Source organism: Vipera berus, assembly GCF_964194415.1.
Source record: "Vipera berus genome assembly, chromosome: 1".
Lineage (NCBI taxonomy): Eukaryota > Metazoa > Chordata > Lepidosauria > Squamata > Viperidae > Vipera > Vipera berus.
Genome location: NC_138202.1, coordinates 24,633,612 through 24,652,302, shown reverse-complemented (window position 1 = coordinate 24,652,302; position 18,691 = coordinate 24,633,612). Strand labels below are relative to the sequence as shown.

The following is an 18,691-nucleotide window of genomic DNA, read 5'->3' as shown; positions in this document are numbered from 1 at the left end:
AAATTAATTCTTCTGATTTTCCGCCCCCTCCCCAGTACTGGAGTTGCAACAAAAAATTAGTTACCGGTTCTGCTGAAGTGGTGCGAACCAGCTGAATCCCACCACAGTGTATGTATGTATGAATTGTTGAAAGAAAAATCTTCATCAGGGTCCAGTCCAAGCTGGGAATAAACAAAATGGAGACTGCTTTAGAAAGAAGGCTGTAGTTTATTGAAGAGCAGAGCCAGACAGAGGGCTCTGGGAAAGCTGACCACATAGAGCAGGGAGTGGTGGATTTTTATACCTTCTTGGGCTTTTGTGTTTGGAGTTGTTCCTATGGCATGAACTTTGACCTGAGGTTCAGTGTGCCTTTCTGGTATTCTGATGGTGGTGGGTTAATCCTGCTATGTCCTAAAGGTCATATCCAGCTTCCCTGTGGCTGTGGCTGATGGGTATGTCCTGTGTTGGGGTTTTTTTGGGTGAGGGGTTGTTAGTTCTAGGGATCTTTGTCTTTCTAATCCTATCAGCTCTAAGCTTTCTGGTGCCAGTCTTTCTGAAAGGATTATCATATCTGCTGGTTTCTGCTTGGGGGAGGGAGACTTGGGGCTATTAAAGATCCTTTGAGGAAATATAATATTCTGCCTTTTCCTTCTCTGGGTGTGTGTGACTTCCCACAGTATGTATGTATGTATGTTTCTAAGGTCGCACAACTCCAGAATGACTCTGAGCAGTTTCCAAATTAGAAAAGGAGAATCATCATGGGATCAAAGTTGCCCAGAGAGAACAAAAAAACTAAAAATACCCCACCAAAAAACAAAAACAACCCTTCTTCTTTCCCATACAACACCCAATCTATTAGGGCCCAAACACCATCTTGGCCCAAGGTGTATAAATAAGTCTTTTCAAGTCTCACTTAAAGGCAGCTAAAGAAGGGGAAGTTCAGCATCCCCAAGGTCTGTCAGCCTCAGGATTACCACACCAACCCATCAATGGAAACCAGTCACTCAGGCAGTGATGTTGTGCATCATGAAGGAAGGTTCAGCAACACAAACCTAACTGCTCCTTAGAGTGCAACAGCAACCATAAGGTCTCACATTATGTAGGAATTTTGTAAACAAAGAAATAATTTGTATCTTCAAGTTAATTTTTGACTCCTGGTGACTGCTTGGACAAGTCCATACAATTTTCTTGACAAGTTTTCAGAAGTAGTTTGGCATTGCCTGCTTCCTAGGGCTGAGAGAGAGTGACAGGCCCAATGTCACCTGGTTGGCTTGGTGCCCAAAATGGGATTAGAACGCGTGGTCTTCTGGTTGCTACTTGGTGCCTTACTCCTTACACCAAACTGGCTTTCATAAGTAAATAGTACATAAACGGAGATGAGCATTGGCCCCTAGAGTCGGAAACGACTAGCACGCATGTGCGGGGGAACCTTTACCTTTTTTTACAAGTAAAAATAGGTGTGCTATTAGTTTTATGATTAAAAAGAGGTAACGGGTAATTGTCATAATCCAAGTGAAACATTCATTTTTATAAAAAAATTTTGCAGGAAGAACAGAGATCACCAAAGAGCAATGGGAGCAGAAGCTGCTGCAGGTGAGATACCGTACCACTAATTTTTCATCTGACACAGGCTTGATTACTGGCATGTTACTCTTTAAAGAGCTGTGATACATTCTCAGAGGGAGCAGATGATGCTGACGGAGAAGGAGAAGGAGAAGGAGAAGGAGAAGGAGAAGGAGAAGGAGAAGGAGAAGGAGAAGGAGAAGGAGAAAGAAGGAGAAGCAGCAGATAGAGGAGGAATTATATAATAACCCACAATTCTGTTGTGGGGAAAAATTGGGATGAAGGAATGCTGTGTATGTTTGCCTTGAGCCTAACCCTAATTCTGACCTTTGTCACTGGGTGTTTGTAGGGAATATCCAGGCCATTCTTGATTTTCAGATATGCTATTTCTGTTGCTAGAAAAATTAAATCACATTGGAGTTTTTGATGCATGGGAGGTAATGGCTGAAGTTTTGTAAGCTTAGGAGTTTTTGCATTGGGTCTTCTGTGCTTTGGAGCTATTGGTTTGGGACATATGTTATCTGGTTTGAGGGAATAAAAGGAGAAAGTAACACTATAATTTGAGAAAAAGCAAGATCCATCAATCTCTATTTTTTCTTTTGTTTTTATTCCAGTTTCTTTTCTTTTTTCTTTTTTGGTAGATGGTTTATCTTTAAATAATAATACAATGGAGATACAGGCATTCAGATCAGAAATTTAAAAAGCCCTTTAAAATTCCTTTCCCCTTTTCTTAATAACTTCTCTTTCTCCTTAATCAGCAATATATTGAGCACTAACTGTATAACTTTACAACTTCTTTAACTATTTTCGGATATTGTCAATGGAGATTCTCAATCCAGACCATGGTTGTCCCAAAGGTGCTTTTTATAAAAGGCAACTGGACTTTCTTGTTGCTGTTTTTTCTTTGAAAACATTTTGCTTCTCATCCAAGAAGCTTCTTTAATTCTGAGAACTGAAGAAGCTTCTTGGATAAGAAGCGAAACATTTTCAAAGAAAAAAAAAAGTCCAGTTGCCTTTTGAGAAAAAAAAAGTACCTTTTGGAAACTTTTACATATTGTATCTTTTCATTGTTTCTTTCTCTGTCTTTCACTTGTCTGTTCTTTTTTTAAAAAAATATTAATTAAAAAAAGAAATTGGTAACGAAGCATTCTTTCACTGCATTTTTCATTGTCAATTGATTTTTGCATTATTTTTAGTTTCCATTTTTAATGTTTGATATTCTGTTTCTATTTTTTAAAATTCTTTTAGCCCCTTGAGTGCTCTGCAGAATAGAAGGTGTGGTATAATCCTAATTGCTTGTGTGATTCATGATAATAGTCAGGAAGAGGTTTGTGCCGCGTAACAGAGTGAGCGCCTGTTACTCATCCCAGCTTCTGCCAACCTAGCAGTTCGAAAGCACGTAAAAATGCAAGTAGAAAAATAGGGACCACTACGGTGGGAAGGTAACAGCATTCCGTGCGCCTTTGGCGTCTAGTCATGCCAGCCACATGACCACGGAGATGTCCTCGGACAAGCGCTGGCTCTTCGGCTTTGAAACGGAGATGAGCACCAGCCCCTAGAGTCGGAAACGACTAGCACGCATGTGCGGGGGAAACTTTACCTTTACTAATCACATAGCAATACTATAGCACAGGGTTTCTTAGTCAATCAATAACAGCAATAATCCAAAACTCTTGATTGTTTTTTTCTATAGTTTCTGAGAAGATCTCTGGAAACCATTGATGATAGCACATGGACTCAGAATTTGAGTAGAGAATTAGAAAGTCAGATGAGCAGTTATGCCGATGAGTCAACTGAAAAGGTCAGTTTGTTTATTTGTTTGTTTCTTTGTTTATCAGTTACTCTCTGAAAGCAACATTTCTAATTAATTTGTGCAGGACTTAGAGATGACATGAACCTATCTCGTTTTACCAGCTAATTATAACACAAACATAAAAGGTTTTTCTTAGAAGTAGACATGTCTTGCTGTTGTTATTGGTTTGTATGTGACTGCTGCATGTGTTTTGCATTGTTTGCTGTTGTAAAATGGAATTATCATGCTCATCTATTTAATTAAATGCTAATTTTAATTTTATATGCAAATTAAATTTAATACTGTGCAGTTGTTTCATTTTGTGTTCAATAGAATGTACTCTCCCTTTTCACTTTTTTTTTCAGAGTTTCCTCTGTAAATCTTTGGGAATTTCTCTGACAAGTTCTGAGGATTTAACTTTTGTTCAGAGTACGATACAGAACTTGGTGGAAAATGCTGATTATATGAAAATATCTGAGAGAGATGTAAGCTGCTTGTTTGAATCTTTGCGCCTCCTCTATTGTTGAAATTATGTTTCTTTATTTTACCTGGTGATTGCACGCCTGCTTTGCAGCCAAGAAAGAAAATTTTGTGGCTTTGTGGCTAAGCAAGGCCTGGAGCCCACCAACTTCTACATCTTTAGAATTTTAGTTGCAAGCCACACAGCTTTTTAAAACTGATTGACATGGCCAGTTCTGGTGCAAGAATAGACCATTGACTATTTCTGGTGCAAGAACAATATCTAAGAGTTATGGTGAGCTGAAAATGGCTCTGTGAAAGTGGAGTTGACAAATCAGTACTGACCAAGGAACCAGTGACTAGACCAGTTCTTTGGTCTCTCCTTCTTTGGAAGGAGAGATTGCCCACATGTGCTCCAGATGGCTGTTCCTCATGAGAAGAGTATAGGACAGGGGTGTCAAACTAGCAAAGTCACGTGACATGTTGCGACGTATTGCAATATTTTTTCCATTGCCGGCAATGGGGTGGGCACAGTTTTGCTATGATGCATCCAGCCCATGGGCTGACTGTTTGACACCCCTGGTGTAGGATAACAGTTTTCTGCAGGTTTCAGCATGATTAGCCATAGTGGACACTTTTAAAGGTCACTAAGTTTGCAAACCTCACTTTTCCAAGATATTCTCAACATATGAACTTTCCAGGAAAGCTACAGGAATCATCATTCTGGCCAATATGTTTTTTTTCTCCCTTTACAGAAAGTCATTCAGATTCTGTCCTTTTCTGCCATGGGTCATTTGGATCTAACATTGGCCATATTGCATGAATTTGGAGCTGGGGTACACTTGACAATCAAGATGTCTATGATTATTAATCGCTATAAGGTAAATGAGCTGGAAGTTGAGCTCTAATACATGATATTCAATAGTAAGTCATGTTGAATTTAATATGTACTCTTCTACTTCTACTTTACAAAATATGGACAACATTTTTCTTTCAGCCCAACCCTTTTTTATTTCTATTAAAATTTTAAGACCCATGGAGGAAAAGTGATGAAACACAAATTATTTTTAGTGATGCATATTGCTTTTATCACTAGAATTCATTAGTTGGAGTTGTACTTTATATTAAACCATGATTGTTTTACCGATTGCCGGGACCCTGAGAGATGGTTGGGCAGGGGCAGGGGCCTCCAGTATAAATTTAATAAGAGGCCCCTGATTACCTTTTTAGCTAATTTTTTTGTAGGGTTAGAGAGGGGGGAGGGTTGTGGTTGGTTGGAAATGGGGGGTAATCCACCAATCGCTGGTCAGGCCAGGCCTGGGACAGATCGTGGGGGGGAGGAGCTGGAGTCTGCTGCCTCCAGAGCTCGGGAGTGGGTCGTGGGACTTCCTATTCCCACGATGTTAGGGAATGGCAGCAGGTGTAGAAACAGAGGGCCGTATCAATGTCCGGGAGGGCATCCCCGCTATTTACAAGCGGTGAAGTGCTCCGACCCTCTGTCTTCACCCCAAGGCTCCGGGAGCGAGGATGTGCAGCCACCTGAGCTCCGGCTAGTGTACCTGAACGCCAGGTCCGTCGTTAATAAGGCTCCTCTTGTCCGGGATCTGGTCGAGGATGAGCATGCGGACCTGGCCTGCATCACGGAGACCTGGTTGGGCCTGAGGGTGGTATCCCCCTGGTTGATCTTTGCCCACCAGGCTTCCGGGTGCTACACCGGCCTCGGACTCAGGGTAGGGGTGGGGGAGTGGCTGTGGTTATGAGGGAGACCTTATGTCCGCAGGAGGCCACCGTTCTTCAGATAGTCAACTAGATGGTTCCGCCCCAGACGCTTAATGGACCCTGAGAGGTTCCAGGCAGCACTGGGGTCCCCACCTGCCTCCTCTGCTCACAGCTCGGCAGATGCCTTAGTGGAAGCCTGGGAAAGGACGGCCACAGAGGCACTTGACCGAGTTGTACCCTTGCGGCCCCTGACCCGGCGCAGATCCCAGTGGGCTTCCATGGTTTTCTGCGGAGCTCCGGGAGATGAAGCGTCGGAGACAGGGCCTAGAGAGCGGTTGGAGGTCCAGCCGATCTGAATCCGACCGATTGCGACTAAGAACCCATATTAGGTCTTATCTCGCAGCGATGAGGGTGGCGAGGTCTAACTACTTCGCTGCCCTCATCGCGTTCGCAGATAATCGCCCGGCCACCCTGTTTAGGGTGACCCGCTCCCTCCTTAATCAGGAGGTGAGTGAGGAACCCTTGCAGGGGCATGCCGAGAAGTTTAGTCAACATCTGTCGGACAAAATCGCTCGGATTCGGACCGGTCTGGACTCTGACTGGGCAGAGTCGGACGATCAGGACACGGGTGGTCTTGTCAATGTTACCTGGGAGGAGTTCGATCCTGTAACTCCAGAGGAAGTGGACAGGATTATGGGGAGGCTGAGCTCCACCACATGTTTATTGGACCCGTGCCCTTCCTGGCTGGTTTATGCAGCCCGGGAGGGGACACGAGACTGGTTCCAGGTGGTTATATCTGCCTCTTTGAGTGAGGGTAGTTTCCCCGCCACCTTGAAAGAAGCGGTGGTGAGACCTCTCCTCAAGAAGCCTGCCTTGGACCCGGCTGTGTTAAATAACTTTCGTCCGGTCTCCAACCTTTGCTTTCTTGCGAAGGTTGTTGAGAGTGTGGTGGCGCATCAGCTCCCTCTGGTCCTGGATGAAGCGGATTATCTAGACCTGTACCAATCGGGCTTCAGGCCCGGGTACAGCACGGAGACGGCATTGGTCGCCCTGGTGAATGATCTCTGGAGGGCTCGGGACAGGGGATATTCCTCTGTCCTAGTCCTATTAGACCTCTCAGCGGCTTTCGATACCATCGACCATGGTATCCTGCTGCGGCGCCTCAGGGGATTGGGAGTGGGAGGCACAGTCCTTCAGTGGTTCTCCTCCTATCTCCTGGGACGCTCGCAGTCGGTGTTGGCAGGGGGCAGAGGTCGACCGCGAGGCCTCTCGTTTGTGGAGTTCCTCAGGGGTCGGTTCTCTCGCCTCTCCTGTTCAACATCTACATGAAACCGCTGGGTGAGATCATTCGTGGCTTTGGAGTTGGGTATCATCTTTTCATTTCCAGCTTTTCATTTCGACCCCAAACCACCCCAGTGATGCCCTCGACGTGATGTCCCATTGCCTGGAGGCGGTCCGGGTCTGGATGGGGAGGAACAGGCTTCGACTCTACCCTGGCAAGACTGAGTGGCTGTGCGTACCGGCATCTCGGGATATTCAGGATATCCCACCCCTCTCTATGGGGGGTGAGTTATTACCTCCTGTAGATAGGGCTCGCAACTAGGGAGTCCTCCTAGACTCAAAGCTTTCCCTAGAAGACCCTATAGTAGCTGTGACTAGGGTGGCCTTCGCCCAGGTCCGCCTGGTGCGCCAGTTGCGGCCCTATCTAGACTGGGATGCCTTACGTACGGTCACTCATGTGCTCGTGACCTCTTGTCTTGACTACTGCAACGCTCTCTACATGGGGCTACCCTTGAAGACCACTCGGAGGCTCCAACTGGTACAGAATGCAGCCGCGAGAGTTGTGTTGGGAGTTTCCCGACACTCCCATGTCACACCTTTGCTCCGCGAGCTGCATTGGCTTCCAGTTGTCTTCCGGGTGAGGTTCAAGGTGTTAGTAATGACCTACAAAGCCCTACATGGCATGGGTCCGGAATACCTTGGGGAGCACCTGCGGCCGGCGTCAACTTCCCTCCACCCAGTACGCTCCCACAGAGAGGGCCTCCTCAGGGTGCCACCGGTCAAAGAATGCCGACTGGTGGCCCCCAGGGGGAGGGCGTTCTCTGTGGGCACGCCGGATTTATGGAACCATCTTCCGGTCGAGCTCCGGATGGCGCCTGATCTCCGCTCCTTGCGGCGCGATCTTAAAACCCACCTTTTTGAACAAGCCGGCCTGGCCTGATGGGATGGGGTTGGGTTTTATAAATTGGTCTTAACTTTTAATCTGTACTAATTTATTACGGGCATTGCTGTTTAATTACTTTTTAATAATTTTTAATTTTTGTATCTTGTTTTTATTATGTATTGCCCTGTTCACTGCCCTGAGTCCTTCGGGAGAAGGGCGGTATACAAATTAAATTAATAATAATAATAATAATAATAATAATAATAATAATAATAATAATAATAATAATAATAATAATAATATTGAATAAACTATAAATGGTTGGCTGTTCACATGTACAGGATTAATAATAATAATAATAGAGAACCAAAACGTACAGCTGATTGATATCACTGTACCAGGAGATGCCAGAGTCGAAGAGAAAAAACTGGAAAAAATTATGAAATATCATGACCTGGCCATCGAAACTGCATGATTATGAATGAAACGTGTAACAGTGATACCCATTGTCATTGGGGCACTGGGAACTATGTCCAAAAACTTTGCAAAATACATCAAGAAACTGCAGCTTCCTGCAATAACTCCAGCAATGCTACCAAAAACTGCGCTACTTGGAACATCTTACATTTTAAGGAGGTACCTGGTTCCTAGGATGCTGGCAGCAACCCGTGTCAACCATCACTGCCAGTCAATTTGAATGTTCAGTTGACTGAGGTTCATGTTTAAGGAATAAAAGATAATAACAATAACAACAATAATAATAAAGTTGGAAGGGACCTTGGAGGTCATCTAGTCCAACCCCCTGCTCAGGCAGGAAACCCTATACCATTTCAGACAAATCGCTGTTCAGTCTCTTCTTAAAAACTTCCAGTGTTGGAGCATTCATTGCTTCTGGAGGCAGGTTGTTCCACTGGTTAATTGTACTAACTGTCAGGAAATTTCTCCTTAGTTCCAGGTTGCTTCTCTCTTTGATTAGTTTCCATCTCTTCTTGTCCTGCCTTCAGGCACTCTGGAGAATAGCTTGACTCCCTCTTCTTTGTGGCAGCCTCTGAGATATTGGAACACTGCTATCATGTCCCCCCTCATCCTTCTCTTCCTTAAACTAGACATACCCAATTCCAGTAACCGTTCTTTATATGTTTTAGCCTCCAGTCCCCTAATCATCTTTGTTGCTCTTCTCTGTACTCTTTCTAGTATGTCCAGTATGTTCAGCCAATGCCAAATAAATTGCATTATGGCTTATGTGCAAGTCAAGCCAAGGAGCTGAAGTTCATCAAGAACAAGAAACTGAATTTGCCAAATACTTGAGATTTTATTTTAAAGAAGAAATAAGCAGGACTGTGCATTGCTTTGCAAGATCCTGAAACAGGCATAGCTGCTTTAACAACATCAAGTGTTACTGCATTTGTGTTCTTACATGCTCTGAAGGCAATTCTTAGAACTAATCCAAAGCATTGCCTTAGATATTCACCCTCATGATTGCCACTAAATAAAGGTAAAGGTAAAGGTTCCCCCGCACATGCGTGCTAGTCGTTTCCGACTCTAGGGGCTGGTGCTCATCTCCGTTTCAAAGCCGAAGAGCCAGCGTTTGTCCAAGGATGTCTCCGTGGTCATGTGGCCGGCATGACTAGACGCCAAAGGCGCACGGAACGCTGTTACCTTCCCACCGTAGTGGTCCCTATTTTTCTACTTGCATTTTTACGTGCTTTTGAACTGCTAGGTTGGCAGAAGCTGGGACGAGTAACAGGCGCTCACTCTGTTACGCGGCACTCGGGATTCGACCTGCCAAACTGCCGACCTTCTGGTAGACCAGCTCAGCATCCTAACCCACTGAGCCACTGCATCCCTAAATAGTAACATTTTTTAAAAAAAGTTTATCAGGAAGCAATTGAGAGTCTATCTGAGAGGAAAGAGCAGTTTTTTTAAAAAAAAAAAGAGTTAAAGTACAAGGAGAAAATTACAAATTAAAACTAAATATAATTGTACAGTAATTCTGTAAGCTATAATAGAGTTTTGCCTATTCACATTGATAATTAACTGGGACTACAATAATTTTATATAGAAAAAAATCTACATATTTTCTACAGAAAACCAGAAGGCCAATGAAGAAAATATTAAAGGGTATGGGCAATAGTTGGCTGAAATCTATGCAAAAAAAAATTGAGGGGGGGGAAAGACAGTTGTTCTAGATTAAAATTAAATGTGAGGTAAGGAAGCAACCAAGCTGGAGAAAAACCTGCTCCACCTCTTAATTTTCTTATGTGACTCAGGACTACTACCGAGGAAGGCGAAGCTACACCCATCAAACTTTGATGCTCACCTATGGCAAAGTGGCGCTGCGAGCACCAAAAGAGCTCCTGCTCTCAAGGGTGGAGGAGAGCATAATGAAAAAAGTTCTCTACCATTACCGGAGTAGCTGTCAGGCGAGTGTAAGACTTTTGACACTCTAGCTGAGAAACAGACTTTTCATGTCTGTTTTTGCAACCTTCTTTTCTTTCCAGCAAATGTTGTGTTCTTTACGTTTGGCTGAGAGGGAGGGCTTGTGGGTGAGTGACTAAACCTGGAAAATTCATCTAGAGCAGAGCATCCTGGGCTGGTTAGACCCAGGTGTCAGTCAACGTCCTAGATCCCTACCCCGCTGCAAATGCTTGACATGAGCTATCTTTGAGATGGAACTAGAAATATCTCCATCTTTTTGGTTTTGGGTGGAGCTGATAGCGAAATTATCAAGACCATCTACTTGCGGAATCTCTGCTGGGTCTTTGTTTATTGCAGCTGCATACAAAACAGATAAATTGCCTAATGGTCTGTTGCTTTCCATCACTTATGGTCAAGGAATGGCACTACAACTTTCCACTTGACAGAGGTCAGGTGTCATAAACAAATGGCATAGCAGTAGAACCTCACCTGCATATTATTAACTATAGGAAGCTGAATAGGGGAAGTTGGGAGACTATAGGCTTCACTTTCTTTCTTTTTACAGTGCATTATTTGTATCATTTGATTTGTTATTGGGCAAAGTTATCTAATTCTCCTTGCATTCTTGTTTCATTTTCAGGTCCTGGGCCTCAGTATTGAAAACAAGGTAAGTCATAAAAGACCTGAACTTTGCTGACATAAAAGCAGGTCGACATCTGTTATGTTCTCTTCAAGGAAAAGAGGAGGATGGGAAGAGTATTAGTGCCTGTCAGCCCAAAAGATAGACCAGACTAAGAAACCAATGTCAGAAGTACTATTATTGCAAAATATATAGTTAAATGCTGCCCAATTCCTAGCGGCAAAAATAGGAATGTGCTTCCTCCTTCCTTATGTTGCCTTTTGTAATCTAAGTAGGGGCCTGACTGAAACTTCCTCTAACTAGATTCTTGGAACATGGCCAGTTATCTGAAGACTCCCTTGGTTGCAGCTCTTCCTCCTTTCAAGACCATTCCACAGTACCAGACAAATAAATGATCATGTTATTTTTTAACCAGTTCCTCATTCAATTCTATGGAAGAAAATTTGATTAAGGGTTATTGTTTTTTAAGAGAAGAGAATTTCTAAAAAAAATTATCCTGGGTGGAATGCAGTTTTCATTTAATGATAAGGTGACTATTGGCTATGTATAAACGTCCTGTTGGCACTTCCCTCTTTATTACAAAGGAGCTATGCATGAATGTTCTCTCTTTTATTGTGCAACCATCTCTCCAGTGGCCCTCAAATGCTTGGATTCCCATTCTTTACAGTAATTCAGTTAGGAGGAAAGACATCAGAGGAGAATGTGATAGAATGGAATGGTCTGGATTCCCAGGAGGGAGGGGGTACATTCCAGAGGAATAAGAGGTAGGTCACTTCAGATGGTTTGTGTGAGAGAAAGAAGGTGAACACAGCCCTGCACTAATAGTTCCCAGAGGATATGCTTGTTTTAGACAGTAGGATGCTTCAGTTGGCAAGATTCTGTCTACAGATGTGGAATTATAAAGAAATCTACTTTGAAGACTCACCACTGTCTTTCTTGAGTTTTGGAGCCTGATAAGAAATCTGCCCATTGGTTTGACTGTGTGTGTGTGTGTGTGCGTGCGTGCGCACACACACACATGCCTATGTGTTACTATAATTATAAAGAGAACATTATCCTTTCCTTGCCGAAATTCAGAGAAATCATCCAATTTGTTTGCCCATAAATTTGGTGAAGAATTTTGAAAGACTGCTTGCGTCTGATTCTAGTATTGGTTCAGTGTTGCTGATCACTCAATTAGTGAGTGAGTAGTGATTAGTGATTGCTCTGTTTCCATGTAATATAAAGTTTCCTGATGAATCTTATTGACTAAATTTACAGTCTGTCTTTCCTCTGAGGAGGAAAAAAGACAGCTCACGTTACTATTGTGTTATTTTCACAACAAATCTGTTTGTATTTGTATGAGGCAAGTTAATAGCCACCTATACAACTTTACCAGTGAGGATTTGAACCTCAGTTCCTAGTCTTGAACTCTAACCACACTAATACACTGGCTCTTTTACTAATGTAGGACATAAATCTCAAACTAGCCCTCGTTCAGAGCACAACAGATATGTGCCAAGCTATCCATGAGACTCGGAACTTTCAGAATTTCACCTTAAGTTGCAAGAAAGAACTTCTTGGTATTTTGTTGGTAAGTAAAGTCAATGCTAGAGAGATGTAGATGTCCTTCCTATACCCCCCTTAAAAATAATAATAAAATATTAGTTTCAGTAATGCTATTTTTAAAACTATTCATCCACGAAGCCATCCTTTAAATATTTCTCCAAATCACATAATGAGAATAATGTCAAACTGACTTCTTTCCTATAATTGTGGCAGTACTGATGTTCTGCTCTAAACATGGAACGATACCAGGCCGCGGCATGCCAGCAACCAGTCCACACAAACAAACAAAGCCCCATCTGCAGGATGCAGGCAGCACACAAAACCATGCACTCTCCAGTCTGCGGAAAAACCTCTCTCCACATAACTGGTTCCTGGTGCCCAAAAGATTGGGGACCTCTGCTTTATAGGCTTTCAGCTTTGATCACTTTTGATGTGTAGACCCTTAATCAGATCTATGAAGACATGCCTAATATAAATTCAAAGCCCATGGCAAATTTTTCAAATAGGTCATGATACCAATTTCTTCCCAGCTTTGCAAGCCAATTCTACACTTGATCTACAACGAATAATATTGATAATAATATGTGCTTTTACTCCTTCTGCAAGCTTTAAGTAAATCTACAAAATATTTATTTGTATCTGTTCTTCCATTGCTTTACTAATTTTTTTAAAAAAAAACCTAGTGCAATGATTAAAAAAGGATTTTCTTTTTAAAATCATAGGCCATTAACCAGAAATGAGCCCAATCAAATTTTATTCAAATTGGCAGAATTGTGCTCTTGCTCCAGAATTTGTCTTTATGATATATTTAGACAAATGCAGTTAGTTCTCTTCTAAGAGACTAGTTGCTTTGAAAAATCACATATATCTTCTTCCTCCTTGCCTAGATGTTTATAGTATTCAAAGTCACCCATTGGATGGCTTTATGGAGTGTAACTTCTGGCAGTTTCAGATATGGGACTTCAATTCCCAGAATTTTCCAACAACATCTCTTCAGCACTCTGCCCAAAGGCCATTCAACTGTAGGAATGCTGCCATAATTCATCGGTTTTACAAATCCCTTTGCCCATGGTGTATTTTTAATTCTTTTTGTCTTATGTATGCTCTTGTATGCTCAGGATTTCGTTAGAGAAGAACCACTGGATTCTTTGGCAACACCCCTTCGTCCCAAAGCCATCATTGCCATGGCATTCTTGAGGTAGATATTTCTAGTCCTTGGAAGAGCTATATCAGGGGTGGGAAAGCTTGACTCTTTTATGACTTGTGGACTTCAACTCCCAGAATTCCTGAGCCAGCATGGTTATCTATATGCCTATATAGTAAATTTTTTATTTCATGCCAAGTTCCATGTTTGTGACTCGTGAAATTTTATATTAAAAAGCATAGGGCAGCCTTGCCTAATTGGGCATCCTCTAAACACATTGGGATTGCAACTCTTAGAATTCCCAGCTGACAAACTCGGTGGGAACTCAGGAGTTATGATTACAACTCATCCAAGGAAAAGTGGTTGAGTGTTTGGCTAATGAAAAGTTCTGTGACAGGGAGTCCATAGAAAGATCAAGTGGATAATAATGAATCAAAACAAAGACATTGACCTTGACTAACCTCCCACAACCCACAATACAGGTAGTCCTCGACTTACAACTGTAATTGAGTCCAAAATTTCGGTTGCTAAGTGAGACACTTGTTAAGTGAACTTTGTCCCATTTTGCGACCTTACTTGCCACAATTGTTAATTGAATGACTGCATTTGTTCAGTCAGTAACATAGTTGTTAAATGAATCTGGCTTCCTCATTGACTTTGCTTGTCAGAAGGTCACAAAAAATGATCACATGACCCAGGGACAATGCAACTGTCTTAAATATGAATCAGTTGCCAAGCATATGAATTTTGATCACATGATCACGAGGATGCTTCAATAGTCGTGTGAAAAACAGTCATAAATCACTTTTTCCAGTGCTGTTGTAACTTTGAACAGTCACTAAATGAACTGTTGTAAGTCAAGGATTACCTGTATTTTATTGTTGAACTTCACAAACACCCTTTAAGCAATCACTTGCAAATCTACAATTATCTGTGAAAAGCTTCTCCCTTTCCAGCGTACAGAAAACCTCTATAACACTAATTTATTTTCATACAATGTCCTCCCAAGTTCTGTCACTAACCTTTATTTTCTCTTGGATCATTTAAGATGGTAATATAGTTCTCCCATCTTTCAAGAAAATATTCTGATTATCTCCCAACAAATCAATTCAAATCAGAATATAGGTAAAGCAGGGCTTTTCAACCAGTGGTACAGGTACCACCTGTGGTACATTGGCACCTGGCAGGTGGTACATGACCATCCTAGAAAAGTGATAGTGGGGGAGGGGAATGAGCTGAACCGGTGGCAGCACCGCACAAGCCTGAGCGAGAGATGGCTGGAGCTGCAGGGCTGTCAGGGCTCAGCAGAAGCACCAGGATCAGCGCCAGGCTCCAGCTGGAGCTTGGCGCTGATCCTGGCATGTCTGTTGAGCCCAGAAGAAGCGCCAATCAGCTGGAATGCTGCAGCATCTCCAGGGTCTTGTGATTTACATTCATATGCTTGGCAACTGATTCATATTTATGATGGTCACAGTGTCCCAGGGTCATGTGAAGTGACCAAAACCTGCTGCAAACACCCAGCAGACGGGAGGAATAAAAGCCAAACACCCCCCACCCCACCTCCACTACCAATCCTCAACAGAAATGCTCACAGCAATGAAAACCTCAGAGAGGAGGAAGAGCGTCGGCAGGTGGGCAGGCAGGTGTCTTGCTCGGCTGTGGCTTGGGGGGGCACTTTTTTCAGTGTGACTGTAACTTCGAATAGTCACTAAGCGAACTATTGTAAGTCGAGGACTACCTCTACTTCATCACTTTTTTCCTTTTTTTTTGGTCATCAAGTTTTTGACAACTTGACATCCGACTTGTGGTACTTGGATGTTGCCGTATCCTAAAAGTGGTACAATGGGTAAAAAGGTTGAAAAGCCCTGAGTTAAAGGACATGGAACTCCTGCATGGTGTGCCCTGCAAATTCCAACTTTTGTCTTATTCATCGTTCAGATGACAGTTCAAGTTACCATTCTGTTCAGGGTTGATTTTTAGCCTTCATCTTTAATATATGATCTCTCGGTCCATCTTTCTATGGGTAGCAAATTGAAGCCATCCTTGAACATGGAGGACATCCGCAATCTTCTTGATCAAAGCATCAAAAGTTTGTTTCCCCTCCATTCCCTGGAGCAGCTGAAAGAAAAAGGAGAGACAGAAAGGGATGCTTTATATATTGAGGTAATTGGAGGGAGTTTTTCTCTAGAACCTTTTCTTTTTCTAAAAATCTCCAGCTGGCCACTGCCTGATATAGGACGCTGGTTTAATTAAACCATCTGCTTTGAGACTGAATACAACTATTTATCTGATTCTTACCATAAAAGATATCAATGTCATATCCAGTCCAGTCATGCCGTCCCCATACATTTCTAACTTGTATCATTCCTAATCATCTGGCTAGGAAATTAGAGATGACTAACATATATGGGAATGGCATCAAAGTGGAAAACCTAATATAAATTAACTTACTGATAGATTATTTGTAATTTAGGATTGAACAGCAGGGTCCTTAGTGCTCTTTGAGCTTGGTGGTTTTTCTTGTAAATGTTTCATTACCAAGCTAGGTAAATCATCCCTGCTAGCAGAGAGTGGGATTTGCTTTCATTTTATATACTAGTCCTGTCAATATTGGTGGGAATGTCTTGGTGATTCCTTGATTGGACTGTTGTTTTACTGTGAGGTTAACCCCACTCCCTACTAGCACCGATGATATTACCTACTTTGGTAATGAAACATCTACAAGAAAACAACCAAGTTCAGAGAGCAATTCTAACCCCCATAGATAATCTTTTCAAAATTGCCTTTCTACTACTAATCCCACTTTTCCCCCCCAAAAAACTCTGAAAAAAATAAATGGATGGATGAGCAGATGGATGAAGAGAGACAATATGTACAAGTGTGGGTTTGTATAGAACAGATTCCAATGGAGGTTCACACTTAACCTTGCCCAGCTGATGTGTCTTCCTAGTGGAGAGACAGGTCAGCAGAATTATCTCTTGGGGAGATAATTCTGAGTGGGGAAAAATATTTTCTCAGTAAGAAAATAGTTAACATCTGCAGGACAAATATAGGAACTTTGAAAAGGGACCTCAAGATAAGGCCAGTTCCCTCCCATAGGCAGAGATCCCTCTCTTCTAGAACCATTAATAAAGTTTGGAAACAAATAAGTGATTATGGTGAGCTAATCAGAAGATAATGATCCTCTGATGGATCTCCTAATTCGGCTCCTAGACCTCACTATTTGCATTGTGTTTTTAGTCACTCTACACTGATTCAATGGATGCTTTTGGGAAACTTGTGAGGAGCATGGTGGAGGAACACCCAACATCTGAGCTAATGGATGAAATGTTCCAGGTGAGTAATGTCTGTTTGCTGAAATTAGATAATTAGATAATCTGGAATATGCAGCCAGTTTAGTGGCTCAACCATTTCAACCAATTTTTCATTGGTTGATTTACAGTTAGGATTTCATCACGTTCTGTGTAAAAGGTTGATCCTATTGCAGCTGGACACTGAATCCAACTCTGTGATAGCATGATAAAAGGGATAAAATAATTTGGGCAAGACAACATCTGTGAAAAGCTGGCTGTCAGAATACCACACGATGAGTGACTTGAAGACTTGATTTATTCATTATAAATTTTTAATATCCGATTTAAACACTTTCTAGCAGAGAGGCAAGGTATAAATATTTGAAATAAAAGTAAAAAAAATATTGTTCTTGCATTACTCAATCTATTAGGGCCATCACAGTGATTGGCATCCCTCTTACAGTCAATTACAAATACTGTTGCATAAAAATAGCAATCTGATGTTATCCCAATAAACACAGTATTTTCAACTAGGCTAACATTTTTATATGTGCAGACAAATGTTAGTCCTGAAGCATGATATGTTTCATGAAATGCAATCATACTGCATTTCTTCACCCAATCCTCTCTAAATCTGTCAGACAATTGTTCTAAAAACTTGAAGGACTACACATGCATTATCCTTATATATTATATTATTGCCTATTGCCCAACAATATACCAGTGCAAATAGTTTTCTCCACATACCAGTGCTTTTAGTTTTTTTAAATGCAATATTCAAGCCTCATAGAAAATACTAGATTTATTGTTATTTATTATGTTAACCCCCCCTCCAAAAATCTACTCAGACCTATATCCCTAATGTCTACGCTTGATTCTCTCCCCCATCATGAAAACACCTGCTCTCATAGCCAAGATGGGGAAAAATCAGGAACCTTGTGGGAAGCATTCTATTGTCTCCAGCGGGAGGTTTTTTCACATCTCATGTCACACAGGTATCTAGCAGAAGCGAAGGGTTTGGTTTTTTCCCCTTTATTCACCATACATGACCCTTCCTCCCAAAAGGTCTGCCCCTCTAGATAGCAATGGGGGGGAAACCTTGATAAGGATGTGCAGAGTACCTCTTGAGCTAACAAGAGCGTGCACAGAAAAAGAGGTTTACTTGTGGAATAATACAATAGCACAGTTCAAGATAAAACAGTCCAGGTCATACACGAGTAAAGATGATAGCAAATAGCCATAGTCCAAGGAGTATCCAATTCAGAGTCTTCTTACCAGTCCGTAAGTCAAAACACAGTTCTTCAGGTTTAGCAAACAGTAGCAAACCAACAAACCACAATAATCAGCAAACGTTACAGAGAGAATCACAGAGAGAAAGAAGCTATGTCTCTAGCTCCCTCTTATGGCTGTTGGAAAAACAGCGTTGGCCAATCATCACACATTTAAAGTGATATAATACAGTTTCTATTACAACACCACAATCATAGTTTATATATATTGCCAACCCAACCAGTTAGGCCATAGTCATCTACCTAACAAACCTGATTTCAAAATGGAATGAAATAATTCATAAAATTACTGGAGAAATCTATGACAGATTCTGACATCATCCTTCCTGTCTCCTTGCTTGGTCAACAGCTCATAGATCCTTGGTTCACCGAAACAGAATGGAGCAGAGAGCGGGCGCTGCAAGCTATTTTCCATGCCCTTGTTGCCTTTCAGGAGAAGGTTAATCTCCCTGTGAGTTTTCTGCTCTTCTCCTTGTGGGCAGTCTGTGAGGCGCTAAGAGACCTCATTCATCTGGAGCATATATTGAACACTAGGACCTGTAGAACACTAGGACAGAGCTTACTGGTTTATTCTTTCAGCCTTTGGGTGTTTATCTAAAATGGGCTTGATATTTATTTTTTATTTAATATTTATTTATTACGTATTAATTATTGTATATATAATTCTGCATTTATTTATTTTT

The 18,691-nt window shown here is 41.9% G+C and overlaps 1 protein-coding gene across 1 annotated transcript in view; it reads left to right on the top strand.

Annotated features, from left to right (window-relative positions):
• The window catches only part of LOC308664242 (maestro heat-like repeat-containing protein family member 2B), a gene marked incomplete at both ends in the record, with an annotated part of 123,735 nt that overhangs the window by 87,370 nt on the left and 17,674 nt on the right, over positions 1-18,691 (top strand). The window contains 11 exons of the mRNA XM_081321282.1: positions 1,526-1,572; positions 3,236-3,343; positions 3,700-3,819; positions 4,549-4,674; positions 9,947-10,105; positions 10,735-10,761; positions 12,185-12,307; positions 13,401-13,480; positions 15,454-15,589; positions 16,667-16,762; positions 18,358-18,459. Coding sequence (XP_081177408.1) covers positions 1,526-1,572; positions 3,236-3,343; positions 3,700-3,819; positions 4,549-4,674; positions 9,947-10,105; positions 10,735-10,761; positions 12,185-12,307; positions 13,401-13,480; positions 15,454-15,589; positions 16,667-16,762; positions 18,358-18,459 — 1,124 coding nt within the window. The remainder of the gene's footprint in view (positions 1-1,525; positions 1,573-3,235; positions 3,344-3,699; positions 3,820-4,548; positions 4,675-9,946; positions 10,106-10,734; positions 10,762-12,184; positions 12,308-13,400; positions 13,481-15,453; positions 15,590-16,666; positions 16,763-18,357; positions 18,460-18,691) is intronic.